At 47.1% G+C, this 22,421-nt stretch overlaps 1 protein-coding gene across 3 annotated transcripts in view; it reads left to right on the top strand.

Moving 5' to 3' along the window:
* Positions 1-4,466: 4,466 nt before the first annotated feature.
* Positions 4,467-22,421, top strand: part of HTR5A (5-hydroxytryptamine receptor 5A) — a 292,809-nt gene continuing 274,854 nt past the window's right edge. Inside the window, exons 1-3 of one of the 3 annotated variants that reach the window (XR_014212227.1) lie at positions 4,467-4,767; positions 6,540-7,817; positions 14,577-17,709. Coding sequence is in view for 1 of the 3 variants with exons in the window: in XM_082192582.1 (XP_082048708.1) it covers positions 7,074-7,817; positions 14,577-14,909 (1,077 nt within the window). In the remaining 2 variants the exon portion in view is untranslated. Of the gene's footprint in view, positions 5,286-6,539; positions 7,818-14,576; positions 19,123-22,421 lie in introns of those variants that run through there. The other 2 variants (XR_014212228.1, XM_082192582.1) reach the window with 2 other exon arrangements.

Raw genomic sequence — 22,421 nt, 5'->3', positions numbered from 1 at the left:
GTCCTCCAAGGTGCCAAAAACCTGGCAATAAACAAATCAGTCCCACATCTTGGCATTAAGAAGAAAGGCTCCCCCAAATCAATGGTAATTGAGTTTTAGAGTGCCATCAGTTTTCTGTCATTAAGGCCATCTGTCTCCTTGGCAGATTCCACAGTTGGTTCTGACAGCATTGCTTTACCAAAAATAAAAAAAAATAAAAATTGTGTATGACTTTTTTAGATACCAAATCCTAGCAGACAATAATTTCTCACTGCATTTTTCAGCCTTCTTGATTCAAGGATTGTTTGTTTTATCAAACGTGTTTATAATATATTACAGAACCATTGAAGCAATCTAAACTCAACAAATCACAAAGCACTGATAAAAACAATCCCCATCCCCATCCCCATCATCATCATCATCATTTCCCTCCCCTAAACCCAAATATTAATCTTGCACAGGGCAAAACATTTACAGCATCACATAGCCTGATATGAATTGCTGTGCTTCAAAACCTTATAGTCAGCATTTTAGAAAATAGCTAGGTTCTGAACAGCGTATCATTTATTTTCTCAAAAGGTAAGATGATTGTAGAAAATCAAAACTACAGAGTGAACTTTTCTAGCCTGTATAAATTATGCAAATTAAACAATCTGCATCTGTCAGGTTTACTTTGCTTGATTCATTGTGCTCCTGCTAGTGGTGTGAGAACAACAAGGAACTCGCCAATACAGACACTGCAATCCAGCATCAGCAACTGGAGGACAGGCTTGCAGGTGTCATATTCTGGCAGCTCCAAGTGACCAATTTGCTCCAACAGAGGTTGGGGGCAGAATGAGGCATTCTATGCCTCTGTCTCCAGACTACCTTCTTCAAGCTCCATCACCTTGAGAGAACTACAGAGCCTTGAAAGGCAACCTTCTGGCCCAAAAATGGACACTCCAGCTTCATTCCATAGCCTCCTGGTGTATTCCTGGATTGATGATGTATAGTGGAAGGCAGCTGGGTCTTCCAGATCTGTGAGAATCCAGGCTCTGGTGGTCTGGGAGATTCCTCTGGGAGTTCTTGTGCAACCATCTCAGGGGCAATGGTCTCACCATTTTCCACAGTCAGTTCTGAGCCTTGACCCAGAAAGTCAGATGGGGAACTGATGGCCAGTGCTGATGATCATGTTGTGCAATTAATTGGTTTCTATGTTTTCTAAACAGCTTAGAAGCCATCTGGGTGTTAAGCAGCCTATATATTATTAATATTTCTCCTACTACTATTCCTTTTGAGGGACGCGGGTGGCGCTGTGGTCTAAACCACAGAGTCTAGGGCTTGCCGATCAGAAGGTCAGCGGTTCGAATCCCCGCAACGGGGTGAGCTCCCGTTGCTCGGTCCCTGCTCCTGCCAACCTAGCAGTTCGAAAGCACACAAGTGCAAGTAGATAAATAGGTACTGCTCCGGCGGGAAGGTAAACAGCGTTTCTGTGTGCTGCTCTGGTTTGCCAGAAGCGGCTTAGTCATGCTGGCCACATGACGTAGAAGCTGTCTGCACACAAATGCTGGCTCCCTCGGCCAGTAAAGCGAGATGAGCGCCGCAACCCCAGAGTCGTCTGAGACTGGACTTAATGGTTAGTGGTCCATTTACCTTTTTACTATTGCCTTTGATCCCGCACTGCAAACACCACAGAGCAGTTCCATAGCCATCCAGCCAGTGAGCCCAGTTCAAAGTGCTGGTGCTTTTATTTACAGCTAATCCTGGCTTTCTTGTACCCAGGAGGACCCTCTGCTTTCATGGCCCTGGCATGTCAATCATCTTGGGGATGGAGAGTAGCTCAGCACCTTTTATGCAGAAGCTCCCATATTTGCTTCCAGGCAGGGCTGGGAATGTCTCCCTGAAAGTGGTGAACCATCACCAGTTGGCATTGACAACAATAATAATAATAATAATAATAATAATAATAATAATAATAATATTTATATCCCGCCCTCCCCAGCCGAAGCCGGGCTCAGGGCGGCTAACAACAATAAAACAGTACAAAAGTATAGCATAAACAACATTCTAAAATCATTCATTATAAAATTAATTAATTCAAGCCACTGGCAACCATTGGGCCAGAGCTCCGCGAAGATTGCCGAGGGAGGGAGTCAGGCTGTGCCCTGGCCAAAGGCCTGGTGGAACAGCTCTGTCTTGCAGGCCCTGCGGAAAGATGTCAAGTCCCGCAGGGCCCTGGTCTCTTGTGACAGAGTGTTCCACCAGATCGGAGCCACAGCCGAAAAAGCCCTGGCTCTAGTTGAGGCCAGCCTAACTTCTCTGTGGCCTGGGACCTTCAAGATGTTTTTATTTGAAGACCATAAGTTTCTCTGTGGTGCATACCAGGAGAGGCGGTCCCGTAGGTACAAGGGTCCTAGGCCGTATAGGGCTTTAAAGGTTAAAACCAGCACCTTAAACCTGATCCTGTACTCCACCGGAAGCCAGTGCAGCTGGTATAGCACCGGGTGAATGTGATCTCGCAGCGAAGACCTCGTAAGGAGTCTCGCTGCAGCATTCTGCACCCGCTGGAGTTTCTGGGTCAGTCTCAAGGGCAGCCCCACGTAGAGCGAGTTACACTAATCCAGTCTGGAGGTGACCGTCGCGTGGATCACAGTGGCTAGGTCAGGGCGAGAGAGGTAAGGAGCCAACTGCTTAGCTTGGCAGAGATGGAAAAATGCCGCCTTTGTTATAGCTGCAATCTGCGCCTCCATGGAAAGGGAGGAGTCGAAGATTACACCCAAACTTTTAACGGACTGTACTGACATAGACGGGGTTCGTGTTTCCTTGGAATGAGGAACAGCAGAGATGACGGTGTCTTTAGGACATGTGGTTTATGTTTATACAACCTGATGTGTTTACAAACCCCCAGAGGGCTTTGTTTCCCCAATAGCTGCAGCCTTGGATTCAAACAGAAATCAGGCATGGCTCTGCCTCTCTGTCTTCCCAGCCTGCAGCCTTTTCTCCTCTAGCTTCTAGTTCACATCACTCAGCTCTCTCTGCTCTTAACTCTGTCTTTGTCCTTCCAAGGACCTTCGAGCTGAAGGAGGGGGTCCCACCCATTTGTCATCTTTCACAGAGCCCCTTCCCTTCTTCCTCTTAATGGCCCATCACCCAGGCTATCACATCACCAGGAAGCTAGTCTGACTTTTCCAAGAATTATAAGAGGGCCTGGGCATTCAGCCTAACCCCAAAAAATCTCAGAACAATGCAGCTTCCTGTGTCTTCTCTGACTGCCCATCAACAGTGGAAGTAACGTTGGTGATGACTGGGGAGAGGGCAGTTTCTGATATGGCAACCCATTTGTGGAAGCCCTTCTTGGAGGTGGCAGATCTCTCCCAGACACCATTCTCTTTCCAGCACCACGCAAACACCCTTAATTTTTCTCAGGCCTTTCCCTTTTGTGGAGTTTCATCATTCCATCAATTTCTCTTTGCTTTTGTGGTGATGTTTGCAGAACTGTTTGTTGTATTGCAACAAGTACAGTGGTACCTCAGGTTAAGTACTTAATTCATTCCGGAGGTCCATACTTAACCTGAAACTGTTCTTAACCCGAAGCACCACTTTAGCTAATGGGGCCTCCTGCTGCCACCGCGCTGCCGGAGCACGATTTCTGTTCTCATCCTGAAGCAAAGTTCTTAACCTGAAGCACTATTTCTGGGTTAGCGGAGTCTGTAACCTAAAGCGTCTGTAACCTGAGGTACCGCTGTATATGTTTTAATGTGTGCAAAAAGAGGGAGGGAAGCCTGTAAGCCCTTGGAGAAGGGCTATAGCTGAGAGGCAGTGCACCTGGACTGCAGGCAGAAGGTCCCAGGTTCAAATTCCCCACCCCTGCACATTTCCAGGTAGGGCTTAGAAAGCCTCTCCTCTGAAACCTTGGAGATGCCTCTGGACAGACAATACTGAGCAGTCTGACTTAGAATCATAGAATGGTAGAGTTGAAAAGGACCCAAGAGCCATCTAGTCCACCCCTGCAATGCAGGAATCTCAACTAAGCCACCCATGACTGATGACCATCCAACCTCTGCTAAGAAACCTCCAAGAGACAGTCCACCACCTCCCGAGGAAGTCCGTTCCACTGTTCAGCCTTTCTCAACCTGTGGGTCCCCAGATGTTGTTGAACTACAACTCCCATCACCCCTAGCTAGCAAGGCCAGAGCTCAGGGATGGTGGGAGTTGTAGTCCAACAACATCTGGGGACCCACAGGTTGAGAACCGCTGGCTGTTCTTACTGTCAGAAAGTTTTTCCGTATGTCTGGTCGGAATCTTCCTTCCCGCAACTTGAAGCCATTGTTTCTCCGCGAGAGGAGAAAGCAAGCTTGCTTATCTTCTCTATGAGAGCCCTTTGGATACCTGAAGATTGCTATTACTTGGAGCAAAGCAGGCGGCTCCCAGGGCCAAAGTGTTGCGGCGGATCCTGGCGAGTCCCTGCGAGGCTCCCCCGCCCCGGGAAAACCAACGCCGTGGGAGTGGAGAGGGACGGCGCTCGCAGAGCTTCGGCGGGGCTGGGGAGACTTTTCTCTCTGCCTGGAACAGGAAGGTCGGAGAGGAGGCAGGCGGGAAGGCGCGCGATGCGCGGATGAAGGGAGCCCCTCCGGGGACCAGGCGCCCTCCTGACCGCGCGAAGCCCTTGGGGAGCCGAGCGGGCGCCGTCAGCTGATGGGCGCGCCTCGGCGTAGGAGCAAGACAGCGGACTCAGAGGAGGAGGAGGAGGGCGGCTTCCCTTTGCTGCTGCAGCGCAGCCGCTGGAGCCGCAGAGCAGACGCCCCGCAGGTATTGCCATCGCGTGGATCGGGCGCGGTTTCCCAAATAAAGCGTTGCGAGGGGGGAAGGGCGCAGAGAGAGAACCGCGTTGCAGCGCTAGCCTGTGTGTGGACACAAAAACACACGGTAGGGAGGTCCCACCGAATTCAACGTGGCTCGCACGATCCTGTGTTCCTTCCTGGAAGCGAGCCCCGTTGAATCCAGCCGGGTCTACCTTCCTGGAAACGCTGCCTTAAAAAAAAGAAAGTCTCGTTGCGCCTCTCCGACTTCAGGCTGTTGTCTGGCAGCAAGTGCCATCGAATTCCTCGGGGCTTGCTGAGTGAACAGCGGCATCCTAAACACCCTCGAGGGGGCTTCCTTCCGAGGAAGCGTGCTTAGGACTTGCACGGCAAGGCTGCAGCCCCGTGGAGCAGGGCAAGGGCGCACAACAGCGTTCAGCTTCAGCGGATTTATTGTGGCAGTGGCAAGATACCTTCATCCGATGGAAGGTACCCAGTTCGATGAGAGCGAGGGACTCTCAATCCACGGTGAGTCTCTCAGGTGCTGGTGGGGCTGGGACACACCTGGGGTTGGGGGAAGCCTCGTGTTAGCAGAGTTCTTTGCAGGGTCCGTACTTGCCGTTTGCTTTTTGGTCTGTTCTTTGTGTGTGCTTGTGCAACCACCCTTGTGTGAGCCCAAGCTCTGTCCCGTGGCGGGGTTGTCTGATCACACACAAACACACCAGGATCCCACAGGCATTATGTAGGGTAGTCTTCGGCAGTGCTATTTCTCTAGAAAAAGAGGAGCCGGAACTCACCAGGAACACCTCCCTTGGTCTCTTAGAATGGCAATGGCGCCCACCTGAGAGGTGTCAGAATTGAGTTCCAGCTGGGGAAAAAGTCCTGGTCTTCACTAACCTGGTGCCTGCAGGTGTTTCAAACGACATCTCCTGTCAAGCCCCAGCCAGGGCAGAAAAGGTGATCTCCTGTTGCAGATGTTCCAAATGCTGAGCTTCCCCTGTGGAGTGCTTTGGCGAAAGCAGTGGGCAACATCCTCTTTCAGCTGCTTTTGCGGAAGATGCAAAAGGGATCCCTAAGAGTGCATTTTCACACCCAACAGAGCTTGTCTTGGTTGCTTTGTGATGCAATATACAGGCAACGTTTGCACTGGCCAGAATGCTCAATTGCATTACAAATGCCCACAGGAAAAAGAGACAGTATAGTCAGCCTGGTCTATATTGTGATGGCTGCAGCTATCATTGGCTCTGATCTTTAGAAGTTTTTAATTGCATTCTCAGAAAGATGTCAAAGGTGGTGGTGTCTATGTTTAGCACCTGAATTAAAATTGATAGAGAGCCCTGCCATCTACCCCGGAGGGGAGACTGAGTCCTTAATTCTGTTTTTGGAGGCTTTGATTTCTCCGTGGCAAATGTGGCAAAGGCACATCAGGATTCCCCCCCCCCCCCGTATTGTATAATACATCTGTTTCTGTAAAGCACGGACCTGACAAAGAATAGATGACAATAAATCTAAGATTTCTCAAAGAAGGAGACAGATGTGAAGGGAGAGGGGAGAGGAGGCTACAAAGTCAGAACTGTTGGTACAGTATTTGTAAGGGTTTTTTCTTCTCCTTCCTCCACTGCAATGGCATTATCTCTTGCTTTCTCTTTTGCCCTAAACTTCCTGCAACCAATGTGTTAACTTTCTAACGTTGCAAAAATGCTTCAGAAAAGCAGAAGACTTGTCATTCTCCAATGGAATGTGTATCGTTCTTAATGCAGCTTCTCTTTGGTCAATTTACAGATGCGGCAAACTCCGACACAGAATTTGGAATCTCTCACATATATTTCCTTAGTGTGTATCCCAGGCCTTCACCTGCTGGATCGATGCTTCACAAACCAGGAGTGTGACCGAGCTCTGGAGCCTGAAATACTATTGCTATTATCATTACTTATTAAAAGCATATCACCACCCACCAGTCGATATTCTCTGGGGAGGTTTGCAAACCAGGCAGTATTAAAGCTATGACAAATACCACTTAAAAATTGACAATAAGGAATGCAAGACAGCAGCCAAAATGGAAATCCTGCATTTCCTGGCAATGAAGATTTCATAAACGGATCCCAGCTCAGGTGACAAGCCAGGATAAGTCACAACAGCCTAACTGATAAACTCTGGATTGAATAAAAAAAACCTGGCAACCCCCCCCCCCAATGAACAATGGTTTTTCCTTAACTATATAACCTGGGGGATAACAAGGAGACCACCTTTTACAACCAGAAGAAGCATTTCACTCCACCTTGCCTTCTGAAACTTTCTACTGCTCATCCTTGAACAATGGATTGGTGCCCCAACTTCACCTGCTTCTCAGTCACTACTTCAGCAGAATCCAACCGGACGGGCTCCAGCTCCCTCCTGGACCATCCTGGTGCCCGTGGACCCTTGTCTATCTTTAGTGTCCTCGTCTTGACTCTGTTGGCCATGTTGGTGATTGCCACTTTCCTCTGGAACGTGCTGGTCCTGGCGACCATATTGCGTGTCCGCACTTTCCACAGGGTTCCTCACAACCTGGTGGCGTCTATGGCCATCTCAGATGTGATGGTGGCCGCCTTGGTGATGCCTCTCAGCCTGGTCCACGAACTGTCCGGGCGGCGCTGGAGGCTGGGGCGGATCCTGTGCCAGGTGTGGATCTCCTGCGATGTGCTGTGCTGCACGGCCAGCATCTGGAACGTCACAGCCATCGCTCTGGACCGCTACTGGTCCATCACTCGCCACCTAGAGTACACCCTGAGGACCCGCCGGCGCATCTCCAACATTATGATTGCTCTGACGTGGGTCCTCTCGGCCATCATCTCCCTGGCTCCGGTGATCTTTGGCTGGGGAGAGACTTATTCGGAGGGCAACGAGGAATGCCAAGTCAGCCAGGAGCCTTCTTACACCATCTTCTCTACCTTTGGGGCTTTTTACCTGCCGCTCTGCGTGGTGCTCTTTGTCTACTGGAAAATCTACAAGGCAGCCAAGTTTCGCATTGGATCCCGGAAGAGCAACTCCATCACTCCTATCACACCTGAAGCCCTGGAGGTTAGTTTTTCATCAGGTGCTGCTGTCTGCTCTAGAATTGGGCAGCACATTCACACAGCAGACCTTCTGTTAGGCAGGGTGAAGTGGCTGTCAGTAATTTATTACTGTTGTTGTGTTTTTAGTACTGGGCTTAGTGGGGAGAGGCTCTTGTGGACTTTTCTGGTGGCCTTGTGTACTGTACACATTGACTCAGGGAGGGGCACCGCTTGCTGCTCTGTGCTGGGCACCCAAATGTCTGTGGCTGGCCTTGACTAACAACCACTTTGTGCCCTGAGCAGAGTGGCTAACAGCGAGTTGCTGAATTTATTTATCTTATGCAATGGCTGTTGCTGTCTGCTGCCTGAGTGTGTGAGCTCACAAGCCCTTGGCTCATATTTCATCTCAGTCAGGAACTCCCTAGCCATCCTTAGGTAGTCATTGTTCCCTCTGCCTTACTTCTCATCACCCCCCCCCCCCGCTCAATCTGAAATAAGGATTAATCCTGGTTTTCTTTACAGGGTTGTTGCAAAGATAATATCCATGAAGCACTTGGAACACTTGAAAGTGTCAAGTATTAAAAGACTCATATTGGCTTTAGTGGGCTATCTCCCACTAAAGATATTTAAGTTTAATCTTAACAGCGTTCTTGACATCAGTCAGGGCTTTCGTTCTTTTTCTCTTTGGGGCTGGACCAGTGCTGCTTTGTTCAGGATTCTAGCCAGCCAACAAGCCATGCCCTGTTATTCCATTCCATTCCATTCCATTCCATTCCATTCTCCAATCTGCTACCTACAATCCAGCACAGTGGCGTAGCGTGGGTTGTCAGCACCCGGGGCAAGGCAAGTAAATTGCGCCCCCTAAACCATGGATTTGTGCCCCCTAACCCATGGATTTGCGCCCCCTAACCCTAACCCCCAGATGTTGCGCCCGGTGCGGCCGACCCCCCTGCACCCCCCACGCTACGCCACTGATCCAGCATTCCTTATCCACGGATCTTGCTCAGTTCTCAATGAGCTGCTTTTTTGCCCTCTCCTGCATAGTTCTCCCTCAGCCACGCAAAATATGGTACCTTTCTTGTAGTTCTGCAATCATTGCCATTTCTTTAAGCCTGTTTATACCTCCCTTCTTGTGTGTGGGTGTGCAGTTTTGGTTTCATAAGGTTCCATGCATGAAGAATGAGTTTGCTATGCGTATATCATATTAATCCCTTAATTAAGCAAACAGGATGAAAACTGAGATACATTTCACACATAGGAGAACCTACACAATTCAAGCCCTTTGTCTTTGCTTGTGGATGCATTACCTAAAAGCACTCAAGGGAGAGCTCACAAAAGGCTTTTCTTTTTACACAGGTTTGGGATCATAAGACTATCCACACAAAATAATTTGAAATTGTAAGGCAGAAAATAAGCGTCAGTATCCTCAGAAGTCATTGGTTCCATTTATTTAGGACACAGCATTCACTGAAAATCTTGTTTGTTTGTTTTAGGGTGTCATATGGACTAGAGACATAAGCAGCCTTAAAAAGAAAAAGAAAATAGCAAGGGTAGGGAATAGCTGCTAAAAAGACTAATCCTAGAACTGATACCATTTTGCAGAAAGGATAGTGTGCCTTTAGGGACGCGGGTGGCGCTGTGGGTTAAACCACAGAGCCTAGGACTTGCTGATCAGAAGGTCGGCGGTTCAAATCCCTGTGACAGGGTGAGCTCCCATTGCTCGGTCCCAGCTCCTGCCAACCTAGCAGTTCAAAAGCACGTCAAAGTGCAAGTAGATAAATAGGTACCGCTCCGGCGGGAAGGTAAATGGCATTTCCATGTGCTGCTCTGGTTCTCCAGAAGTGGCTTAGTCATGCTGGCCACATGATCTGGAAGGTGTATGCCGGCTCCCTCGGTCAATAAAGCGAGATGAGCGCCGCAACCCCAGAGTCGGCCATGACTGGACCTAATGGTCAGGGGTCCCTTTACCTTTACCTTAGTGTGCCTTTAATAGTTGTCAGACAGACAAGCAGGTATCAACAGAAGCTTTTATTGATACAGAGATGTGGTAATGGAGGAACATTTTAAAGACAAATGAAATGGATTCTAAGTCAGATCACTGGTCTGTCTAGCTCTATGCTGCCTACACTGAGTCTTTCGTAACACTACCTGGCACAAGAGCCAACTCCTAGGTGCTTTGCGGGCTTCGGCCCCCACAATAAAATATTTGAGGGGGCTGGGCCCCCACAAAGGTTATGAGCATTCCCATTCAAATGGTGTGTGTGCACTGCGTCACGTGACCGGTTATGCAGAGTGGGGCTTACCTGGGCCCTCACAATATTTTATTCAAGTTGGCACCTGTGCTACCTGGAGATGGGAGGAATTGAACCAGGGACCTTTGCATAGTGCCAGGCTACTTTGAGCCCTTGGCAAGGCTAACTGCTTGCTCACCCGCCTGCCAATTGCTAACTTCAATTTTCAAAAGCAGATGTCTTGCAGAAAAAGTGAACAGCACAAAACCCCAAACCGCCACATCTACTTTAAATTGCAAGAATAAGTAACACAACCATCTTTGGTTGCCTTTCTCAAATGCAATTAAAAAAAAAAAAGTTTCAGCACCCGAATCATTTTGAATAATCTTGTGAATTGTGATGTCAAAATTTACATCTCTTTAAAGTTTCAATTCCAGGCACATCAACATCTCACTTTGCATGCCTTCCCCTTTGCAAATTTTGCCACAAATTCCTTCAGCTCAAGGAATTTATTCCACTCCTAGAGCTATAATTCCCTATGAAGAGGGATTGATTGTTAAACCACTGAGAGAACAGTAGCTCTGAGATGGGAATAGCACCCTTAACAAACTACAGTTCCCAGAATTTTGTTTTTTTTTTGGGGGGGGGGAAGGAAACCATGACTGTTAAAAATGGCATCATAGTGCTATAAACCTATGGTGTGAATGTGGGCCAAAATGAAAGGCAATATCTAATGGAGGAGGACTGGAAAAAATTTAAGGACTATTTGCAAAAGTATTATAAGTTATATGAACTTTAAGATGCCGCATGACTTGGAAGGTTAGCCCCAGCAACGAGAGTGGATTATATATGAAATTGGATAATATTTTTGAAAGAATCAAAGTTTAAATGGGTAAAAACGACAATATGCTATATTTTTAGAGTAAATGGAAAATAAGGGATTTAAACTTAAACTGTAATTGAAAGTACAAAGAAACAAATGAAACAAGGGTATAATTTGCTGATAATTTTATTGTTAAGAACGCACTATGCGGGAGATGTGGGGAAGTTCGATAGAAATCTGGAATAAGTTGCTGAAATGGTTTGATTTTCTTCTTTTTCTTTTTTTATCTTCTATGCTCTTTCTTTTTTCTGTTCTATCTGTAATTGGAAAAAATGTAATAAAAATTATTAAAAAACAAAAAAAACAAAATGAAAGGCAATATCTAAATATTGTATGCAAATATTTCATTCCCATGAGCCTTGGCAGTTAACTGAGCTATACAGAAGCTAACACTTTCATTTTAGTGCCAAAAATTTAAAACCCAGCCCATTTATGTAGGGTTCCTTTCAGTGTCTCTGCATAAACTCCATAAGTCACCAGTTAACAATTGGTTCATCTGCAGAACATCCCAGTTGAATCTTGTCTTTATTAAGAATCCATTTGTTGATCCTCCGCAGCCCTGGCCCCTTAGCCTTCCACGCCTGAGTACCATCTTGCAGCCAACAGCTACATTTGGCAGCTTGACAATACGCGACACTTGGGGAGCGACCCACACCAAGGCAGCTGTGACCCACCCTTTGGGACCTGGCACCTCCTGCTTTTTAATCTCGCAACTTCAGCCCCGGCTGGCCAGCAGCACATTATACTGCAGCTCCTATTTAACATTTAATTAGCATCTTTATTGTGCTAGGCATGGTACACCACAAAGGCTTGACATTCTCCCTGCCCAGAGGATAAAACAAAATGAAAACTCAGGCAGGCTTGGAGGAGCGGAGGGGCTGGGGAGACGACGGAAAGCACAGAACAGGTGAAGCTACAAATTGGGGTGCGGGGAAGGCTTTGCGGAATCCGTGGATGCTGAGGAACATAAGAGGAATCTACTGGATCTAGCAATAGCCCATCTAGCTCTGCATCCTCTTCTCCCAGTGGCTGGCCAGATGTCCATGGGAAACCTTCATCGGGACCTGAGCACAAGAGCTTAGCCAGCATGGCTAATAGCCATAGATAGCTTTAAAGGTAAAGGTAAAGGGACCCCTGACCATTAGGTCCAGTCATGGCCAACTCTGGTTGTGGCACTCATCTCGCTTTATTGGCCAAGGGAGCCTGCGTACAGCTTCCGGGTCATGTGGCCAGCATGACTAAGCCGCTTCCGGCGAACCAGAGCAGCACACGAAAACACCGTTTACCTTCCCGCCAGAGCGGTACCTATTTATCTACTTGCACTTTGATGTGCTTTCGAACTGCTAGGTTGGCAGGAGCAGGGACCGAGCGATGGGAGCTCACCCCACCACAGGGATTCGAACCGCCTACCTTCTGATTGGCAAGTCCTAGGCTCTGTGGTTTAACCCACAGCGCCACCCGCGTCCCTTAGGGATAGCTTTATGCTCCATGAATTTGTCTAATTCCCTTTGAAAGCCATTCAAGTTGATGGCCGTTGCGGCTTCCTGTGGGAGCAAGTTCCCTAGTTTTAATTATGTGTTGCATGAATGTATACTTCCTTTTATCTGTCCCGAATATTCTGACATTCAGCTTAATTGGACGTCCTAGTGTTATGAGGGAGGGAGAAAAACTTTCCCTATCCACTTTCTCATCCCATTCATGATTTTATAAACTTCCATAAACACACCACCTCCTACTCTTGCCTTTTCTCTAAACTGAAAAGTCCCAAATGTGGCAGCCTTTCTCTGTAGGGGGAGCTGCTCCATCCCTTGATCATTTCAGTTGCCCCTTTCTGAACCTTTTCCAACTCTGCCATATCCTTTTTGAGGTGAGGCGACCAGAACGACCCACAGTATTCCAACTGCAGTCACACCAGAGATAATCTCAGTATAAGGGATCTGCTAAGTACATGCCTTTAGCCATAGATGCTGCTTATTTATCTAATGCACAGGGGTTTATAGCGTTATAGAAAAGCATGAGGCTGCTGCAGTCACAACATAGTGTATCAATACGAAAAATACATTGGGGGGCAAAAATAAAACGTTGGAAATCTTATAGGTGGGGAAAAATACAATCTACCAGTGATGTAACTTTAGTGTTGTTGTTTAGTTGATTAGTTGTGTCCGAGTCTTCAGGACCCCATGGACCAGAGCACGCCAGGCACATGACTTTTATATGCCTGTTGTTATTGTCCATGGAGCTTTCTTGGCAGCGATACTGGAGTGGATTGCCGGTTCCTTCTCCAGGTGGATCACATTTAGTGTAAACTCTCAGCTATGACCTGTCCGTCTTGGGTGGCCCTGCACGGCATATCTCACAGCTTTTCTGAGTTATTCAAGCCCCTTTGCCACAACCAGGCTGTGATCCATGATCCATGTACAGTCCATCAAATGAGAGGGGCAGGGTAAAAACTTGTTTTCACAGGGCACTAGTCATCCAGGGAAGGGAATCTGTATCTTAGTTGTAGAGCCCATCTTTTGCATACATAGGTTTGAGGTTTAATCTCTGGCATCTCCAGGTAGGGCTAAGACCCCTATCTGACCCTCAGATAGCTTTTGCCAGTCAGTGTCACCAATACTGTTAGATGAGCTGACTTGGTAGAAAACATCTCCCTGGGGACCAGGTGATCTTGTCAACAGGGAGTGTGGACTTCTCATTTGGGCAGCTGGGCTGCCTGCAGTCCCTGGCCTTTCCTGGCAGTGACAGTGATTGATGGGGGGGGGGAAGTCGCCCCATTCCACTGGGGTGTTGCATAACTCTCCGCTGGTTAGCTTTTGCGTTGTGGTGTGAACTAGAGGTAGTCAAAGGTGGACAACTGCTCTGGATAGCCGGTGGCCTTCCAACCCTTTGCCCTGAAAGTTGCTGTCGTTTAGTCGTGTCTGACTCTCCGTGACCCCATGGACCAGAGCACGCCAGGCACTCCTGTCTTCCACTGTCTCTCGCAGTTTGGTCAAACTCATGCTGGTAGCTTCGAGAACACTGTCCCACCATCTCGCCCTCCGTCGTCCCCTTCTCCTTCTGCCCTCCATCTTCCCCAACATCAGGGTCTTTTCCAGGGAGTCTTCTCTTCTCATGAGGTGGCCAAAGTATTGGAGCCTCAGCTTCAGGATCTGTCCTTCCAGTGAGCACTCAGGACTGATTTCCTTCAGAATGGAGAGGTTTGATCTTCTTGCAGTCCATGAAAGTACTTGAGGTCTTTTGAGTGTTCGGCTCTCCCTCTTCTCCCAAGGCAAAAGGGGCCCCCAGTAGTAAAAGATAGTGCTCTGGGTATCTGTAGGGGGGCTCCCCACTTCCTCCTCCACCTTCTGTAAAGTAAGGTGTGGTGTCTTTTTAGGTAAGAGGGGGGTGGAAAGGTGGCTGTTCCAGGAGTGCAAGCCAAATTGAGGCTGTGACCACTATATATTCCCCCCCCCCACAAATTGAGGGTATGCATAGGAGGTGTTCAGCTGTGTGCGTGCACATGCTTGGAACTCTCACCCCACCACAAAACTCCAGGCAAACCTTTGCTGGGCATCATCTTGCAAATTAGCATGCAGCACACAGGATTTCATGTTTGGCAACTGGCAGGTGGCAGGCCGGCCAGCAAAACAAACACACACATGCGTCTGAAGATTATGTTTGTCTTTGGCAGGTGAAGGAAGCCTCCCAGCAGCCGCAGATGGTGTTCACCGCCCGGCACGCCACAGTCACCTTCCAGACGGATGGAGACACGTGGAGGGAGCAGAAAGAGAAGAGAGCTGCCCTTATGGTGGGCATCCTCATTGGGGTGTTTGTGCTGTGCTGGATCCCCTTTTTTATCACAGAACTCATCAACCCCCTCTGTTCCTGTGATATACCCCCGCTCTGGAAAAGCATTTTCCTTTGGCTCGGCTATTCCAATTCTTTCTTCAACCCTCTGATCTATACGGCCTTCAACAAGAACTACAACAACGCTTTCCGGAACCTCTTCTCCAGGCAGCAGTAAGCGAGGAGGGCAAAGGAAGAAGGAAGGCCTTTCTAAAAACTTTCCCCTTCCCTACATTACTTAAAGAGACATAGCAGCGGGGGGGGGGGGGTGTGGCTCCTTAAAGGCACGTGAGGCCTTTCCAGATGATCAGTTTATATCACAATAAATGCTCAATTGTCACAGGGCATTCAGACTTCTTTCTTGAAGCACGTACTTGGTGAAGAGATTGTGTTTTCCCAGCACAAAGAAGCAACAGTTTATTACTGGGATTACCTGATTTCCCTTGCTCATGTTGTGTGGAAGGTAACATTTCTGAGCACCATGGAATGGTCTCCCCTGGGAAGTAGCGTGTGACACCATGTGTAATGAGCTATGCCAATTTCTTCTCATGCCCAACACCCATTTATTGGAGAGGAAACATTAACCTACAAAGCGCTTTTTGGCCAAGCCTCACTTAATATCTCAAGAGTTGGCTCAGTCAGTAGAGCACAAGATTTAAAACCAGGGCTGTGGGTTTGAGCCCCACATGGGGCAAAGGACTCCTGCATTTCTAGAGGTTGGACTAAATGACCCCTGTGGTCCCTTCCAACTCTACAGTTCTATGATTCTATCTGCCCCACACCTGAAGTCACACTTTGCGGCCTGGTGGACCTTGTGAACTTGAGGTTCCCCACCCCACTCTTTATCATGAACTTACTGATTAACTGAAAACCAGGTCTTTCGAGACAGATGGATGCCAACACCAACAATTTCTATGCTGCTTAATATATAAATCTCTAAGTGGTATGCAACTTTTTAAAAAGCACAAGTTTAATAAAAATATACAAGGAAACCATCAATTTAAGTTACTATAAACTGCAATAAAAATACAGAGGTGGGCCAGCGCTCTGTGGCTTGGTCAGGCATGCACAGGGAAGCCTGCCTGCAGGCCTGCCCTTTCCCTGCTTTTGGGCTGTGCAGTATATTGTATTAAAGGGATAGGGATGGAGGATCCAAGAAGAAGAAGCCCAGGACTGCAGGACTGGAGGGGGTGGACAGCTGCTTGGGGTCCCAGAGGGAGGGAGGCAGGTTGTCTCTCCCCCCTCCCCATGTGAATTATTATTTATGAATCCATGAGCTGCTTAATGCCAAGATAGGCTTCTAGGCAGTTTACAAAGATAAAAACATGTTGAACCTCTAGTGGCAGGGAGTTCCACTGAGTAGGACCTGCCACACAAAAGGTTCTGTTCTTAGCAAAGACTGACCAAATTTCAGAAGTACCAGAAGTACTTTATCAGAGGATCTCAGTGGTTAAGGATTCAGACAATCCTTAAGGTATTTTTGGCTCAGGTTGCTTAACACAAGAACCTGGGAACTGGAACAGCTCTTTCGGCAGTGGAGTAACATGTTGCCAGTAATCTGTGCCTGTGAGCAGTCTGTTCACTGCAATTTTCACTCACTGCAGCTTCTGGATGAGCCCCTCGTGAAGCACGTTACAGTAACCAAGTCTTGAGGTTAACAATACATGGACTACTGTGGTCCAACTATTGAAGTCTAAGAATGGCCACAGCTGGTATATCAGAAGACACTACTGGCCACAGAGCATATCTGGGCCTCTGGTGACAAAGATGGATCAAGGAGTTTGCCCCAAGCTGTGGACCTCAGAAGGAAGCAACCCCATCGCAAACAGGCCATTGACCTTTCTCCTGGACATGAGAATCACCCTGCACAAGGAGGTCTCCATCTTTCCAGGCTTCAAACTCAGCTTATGGATCCTCATCTAGTCCAACACACTGCCTTCATGTACCAGTCCAGGATTCTGACTCAGATGTAATGGAGAAACAGAGTTGGGTATCATCAGCATATTGTTAACACTTCACTTTGAAACTCCCAATGAACACTCCCAATGGCTTCATAAGGATACTAAACAGCACTGGGGGTGGAATAGTGCCTTGTGGCACTCATTAGCATAAGCACCAGAGGCCAAAGAGCAACTCTCCCAGTGCTACCCTTTTGCTCATGGCCCTGAAAGAAGTAGCAGAGCCACCATACATCCCACACCATCCAGAAGGATACCATGGCCAATGGTATGAAAAGACACAGAGATCAAGAAGGAGCAGGATTGTGCTTCTTCTGTCCTCCTCTCTATAAAGTACATCTGTCAGGGCAACCAAAGCTTATCTGATCCCAAACCCAGGCTTGAAACCAGACTGAAATGGATCCAGTTAATCAATCTCATCCAGGAATGCTTGCATTTGTTCCACCACAACCTTCTCAATTGCCTTATTTGTTTATTGCATATATAGCCCACTTTTTCTCCAAGGAACTCTAGGTGGCATACATGGTTGTTCCCCCTCCTCAGTTAATCTCCACAACAACCCTGTGAGGTAGGTGAGGCTGAAAGGCAGTGGCTGGCCCAAGAGGATCACCCACTGAACTTCATGGCTGAGTGGGGATTTGAACCAGGATCTTCCATGGTCCAACACTCTGATCACTACACCGCACTGTCTCTCAAAAAGGAAAAGCCTTAAAAGTGGCCTTAAATTGATATGCGCACACAGATTAAAATGAGAAAAAATACAAGGCAAATAATAAGTTGGTATCTAGACAAACCACCTGCTAGCTACAATTGGGTAACATCCCATTCTACCTGTCAACTGGTTTCAGCTATGTTGTTCTCCACAATTCCCCTCATGTTTCACCCTTTATTATTTCATGCATACTGAAGTGCAGTTGAATGCCGTATTAATTCTGTTTTGTGCACATTATTATTATTATATATCCCATGGCCAAGCCCTGCTGAGTAGTACGGTGGTACCTCTGATTACATACACTTCAGGTTACAGACTCTGCTAACCCAGAAATATTACCTCGGGTTAAGAACTTTGCTTCAGGATGAGAACAGAAATCGTGCAGCGGCGGCGCAACGGCAGCAGGAGGCCCCATTAGCTAAAGTGGTGCTTCAGGTTAAGAACAGTTTCAGGTTAAGAACAGACCTCCAGAACGAATTAAGTTCTTAACCCGAGGTACCACTATATATATAAATACTGTCCCAGGCATAGTCCCCAAGGAGGTGCCGTCTAGGAGAGCAGATTAGTTTGCTAGAGATCAGCACCATGGTCAGCTCACTGCAGAGCTCATCTAGCAGAATCAGGCAATCCAGAGCAGTGAGTATGGAAAATTGCTCCAGCAACAGCCTGTGCATTTAAGTACTGTATAGTAAGTCCACAACTTAGCAAGGGTTCGGTTCCCAGGAACTGCAAAAGCAAAATGCATAAAGCCAGGAAGGCCCCTTAACCTGCAAGCTGCTCCCCTAGTTCTCAGACCACCTCCTCTTGCTCTCTGTGCTCTTGCTAGGCCCTATTTCTCTCTCCAAATCTCTAGCTCTCTGACTCTCTGACAACGCCTGAACACTCCCAGGGTGAGTGCAATGGCTGCTGGGATTGCTAACTGCTGTTTCCCATTCTCCCTACCACTCTCTTCCTACCACATATTTTGATTCTCCCTGTGTTTTTCTGATTTATTTATTGATTTTTTCAATTGCCTTTGTAAGGTTGCAATCACATAAGAAAAGTGAGTGTACTGTAGGCCTGCAATCAGGTTAGTATATCAAGCTTGGCACCCTAAGAAAAAAAGTCTGGGGACTTAAAGAGGCCTGTTCTATTTCTCACGCTCTCTTTCTCCAGAGCAGCTAGGTTGTTCCAGCTGGAATTGGATGGTTAGTGCAGAGGTTGCCTCAAACACTACAGAGATGTCTGAGGAGGGGTTCTCTAAGTCAAGAGGAAAGTTAACTCCTCTAGCTCTGCAGCTCTAGCTAATGAATGTTTCCTGCAGCCAGTCATTTCTGACATCCGTGTTAGCAGACTCACCCACAAATACCAGCAGGTCTGAATCCTGGGCCACACAACTTATGAAGAATCTGCACAATGTAAAGTATGTGCTAAGTATGCACTCCATGTATAGGAAAAGTGAACATCATGACTGAATCAGGCTCGTACTAATAAAACATTTCTGGACAAAAATCTGCAGCTATGCAATTTTAAGTATCTGAGGTCTTCTGATGGAGTATTATTCCCACGGAGTATTAAAACTGTGTTATTCTGGCAGGCCTTTCAAACTTGAGATTCTCTGCCAACCAGCTCTTACTGATGTGTTTGATATTTTTATTGTAATTTTATGTTTTAAACTGTGTACCACCTTGTGACATTTTATATGAAAGTGCAGTTTAGAAGTACTGGAGGAAAATAAAATATATGGAAAAGTACGTTTTTCATTCTTTGTAATTCATTGGTTTCCCAGCACCTGAAATGAACAGCACACCAAATGATAGTTACCTTGGGCTGAAGTTTTCTTATATGCCAGCAGCAGAAACACCAGCAGAGGTGAATGGAACAAATGTGTTGTGGTGCTGACCAGACTAAGTCTGTTGCAGAAGCTTGTAGCTGCTTTGCAATCCCAGTACCGGCACACAAAACCTAGCACTCTCTGCAAACACCCAGTGTCCAGGGAAATCAAATGGTTCGTATTTCCAAGTAGCCGTATTGAGGATAAGAACTAGCAGTCTGGTGCACATTTCAAAAGCATCTTGTCTGTGCTGAAGCAAGGCAGGCAATTGCTGCAGCTTTTTGAGATATCAGACTTTTAAATCCAGTGAAGGATAAAAATATATCACTTCAACTTAAGCATGTGATGAGGGAGAATTTCTCCTTTATCCCCAGGACTCTCTGATTTTTGCATGAAGGGCTGGGGAGTGGGAACTGATTGTAGCTTGCTGAACAACTGTGCTAAGGGTACATTCTATAGTAGTTCAAGTTTGGATAGAGGAGTAAACAAGAAAAAAAGAGAGGACCACCTAAAGGTATAATGGGCATGCAAGTCCTGTCTACACACAGACTGAAGCACAACTCAGTTTTTCCAATGTGAAACAAGATGTGTAGACAGAACACTAAAGAGTGTGTTGCATTCAAGAGAACGGAATAGTTTCTGAGCTAAGGCTAGTGCATCTATATAAACTGATGCTAATGTCTGGACTTGAACTGGCAAGAGTTAATCTTTTTTAAATATATATATATATATATAAAAACATTGTCCCTCCTGGCAGGGCCAAGTCTGGAACAGAGACTGGAGAGGAGCAGGCTCAGGCAAAAGCTGACTGATTGTATGTGGATCCAGGCAGATCAACAATAGGTGGGAGCTGGAGTGCAATAAACAGGTAGAAGACTCCAAGTTCCCCATCCAGTGTGGTGTAGTGGATAAGAGTGGTGGACTGGTAATCTGGGGAACCGGGTTCGTGTCTCTGCTCCTCCACATGCAGCTGCTGGGTGACCTTGGGCCAGTCACACTTCTCTGAAGTCTCTCAGCCCCACTCACCTCACAGAGTGTTTGTTGTCGGGGAGGAAGGGAAAGGAGAATGTTAGCCGCTTTGAGACTCCTTAAGGGGAGTGAAAGGCGGGATATCAAGTCCAAACTCTTCTTTCTTCTTCTTCTTCCATGAATATTGTGTTGGCCAGGAGGACAGGTCTGTTTTGTGGCTTGTAGTGGCAATGGTGCAACACATTCTTCTCCAGCCTGGTGCCCACTTGTTTTGGACTACAACTCCCATCAGCCCCAGTCAGCCCCAGTCTGGAGGGCACCAGTAGGGGTTAAGGATTAATTTCCCGCTAGTGGAGGCTGACTCAAGCACCGCCCCACTAACTTAAGTCTCCCCTGAGCCAGCCCCCACCTCCCTATCCTCTTGCTTTGAACCAATCAGGAGGCAGCTTTGCCTGTGACTGATTCCACTCACTGCTGCTCTCCCTGCCTTCCACCCCATCAGCTCCACCACTGTATCTAGCTGCCATATGCTGTTGTCCTTATTATTAGGTAATCACGTCTAACCTTTCCTGTAAACGAATAGCATTGCAATACTTAAGTTGTCAGTCCACAGGTTCCATTCAACAGCACTTTGAAGAGGAGAAAGAATGATTAAGACTGTGAGGCAGTATCGCAGTCGTGTTTTTCTTTAACTTAATATCTTGAAAGGGTATTATTATTGCTCCTTCAAAGCTCAAGAGAACTCAAGGAACAACTTAGCTAACCTTTACCCAACTGGGAGATTAAGATTTCTCTTCACATGCTCAGATGGTTCAGAATGTTAAAAGTACAGAATGTTACGGACTGAAAGTTAATAGCAAGAGCCTGGAGGGTGTGTTTTGAAAGCTGCCTAGTACAAACCCCCACAGCCACTGAACATAACTAAATGCGTATAATCAAGGCTCAGGGAAACAGCAGCTTTAAGACACAGCTTCTAGCTTGCACTGGCTTCCTTTGTGGAAGAAAAAGTACAAAAACAGTGCTTAGAAGCAAATGCTGCAAACTAATTCTTGGCTGGCTTTCTGTAAGGGCATAAGAGTCCAAGTGGATCAAAGCAAAAGGGTTATGCACTCCAGCACCCCATTTTCCACAGTGGCTTAGGTCTTGGGGAACCCCACAAACAGGCAGAACTGTGGGGGCAATAGCCTTCTCCTGATATTGCTCCCTGCCACTCATGTTGTTGTTTAGTCGTTTAGTTGTGTCCAACTCTTCGTGACCCCATGGACCAGAGCACACCAGGCACTTCTGTCTTCCACTGCCTCCCGCAGTTTGGTCAAACTCATTCTGGCAGCTTTGAGAACACTGCCCAACCATCTCGTCCTCTGTTGTCCCCTTCTCCTTGTACCCTCCATCTTTCCCAACATCAGGGTCTTTCCCAGGGAGTCTTCTCTTCTCATGAGGTGGCCAAAGTATTGGAGCCCCTGCCACTCATATTCAGCAGCAATTTGGCTCCAGTAGAGAGGTTTCACTTACAGCACAATCCTATGCATATGTGTCTATTCAGAAGTACAATGGGGCTCACTGCTAGGGAAGGGCTGTTGCTCTGCGGTAGAGCATCCTGCAGAAGGTCCTGGGCGCAATCCTCATTATCTACAGGTAGGGTTAGGTGAGAAACATACCTGAAACTCTATCCCCCCCCCCCCGAATTAAATCCACCTAAGGTAGTAGACATCTTCAAATCTACTTTATTTTGCCTTCCCTGAATACTCTGCCCATCCATTTTCATTAGATCTTCCCTGAGTGGTAGCAGACTTTTTTACATGGTCAGCTTCCTTGTGAAGAAAGTACTATATAGGGAGCCTGAGAAATGCCAAGTTTAAGAGGCCTTGTAGCCTGAGACAAGCCCCACCTTTCACCAGAGCTCTTTGGCAGCTTATGGACACTTTGATAAGTTAGTTCTGCACAGATTTATAAAATAGTTGCAACAAACAGCTGTATGGCCATTAGGTATATATCTTTTTTTCACACCAGAACAATAGTGTTTGTCTAACAGAGTCTGCTTTTCTTTTCTTCTTTCCTTTTTTGTTACGGATTATATAAAACTTGAAAATTAGTTTTTAAAAGATTGATTTTAGAGGCCACTAATAATCTGTGGCCCTAATCTGCCACGTATAAATCCAGCACTGGGTGTCAGTTCCCCAGAAGCAACATGTAGCTTAGGAAGTCCCCCGTGTCTCTGCACAGCCAGGCAAACATTCA

Source organism: Podarcis vaucheri (assembly GCF_965113315.1).
Source record: "Podarcis vaucheri genome assembly, chromosome: 12".
NCBI classification, from domain to species: domain Eukaryota; kingdom Metazoa; phylum Chordata; class Lepidosauria; order Squamata; family Lacertidae; genus Podarcis; species Podarcis vaucheri.
The sequence above is the reverse complement of the archived record's forward strand: the minus strand, read 5'-3'. Positions and strand labels throughout refer to the sequence as shown.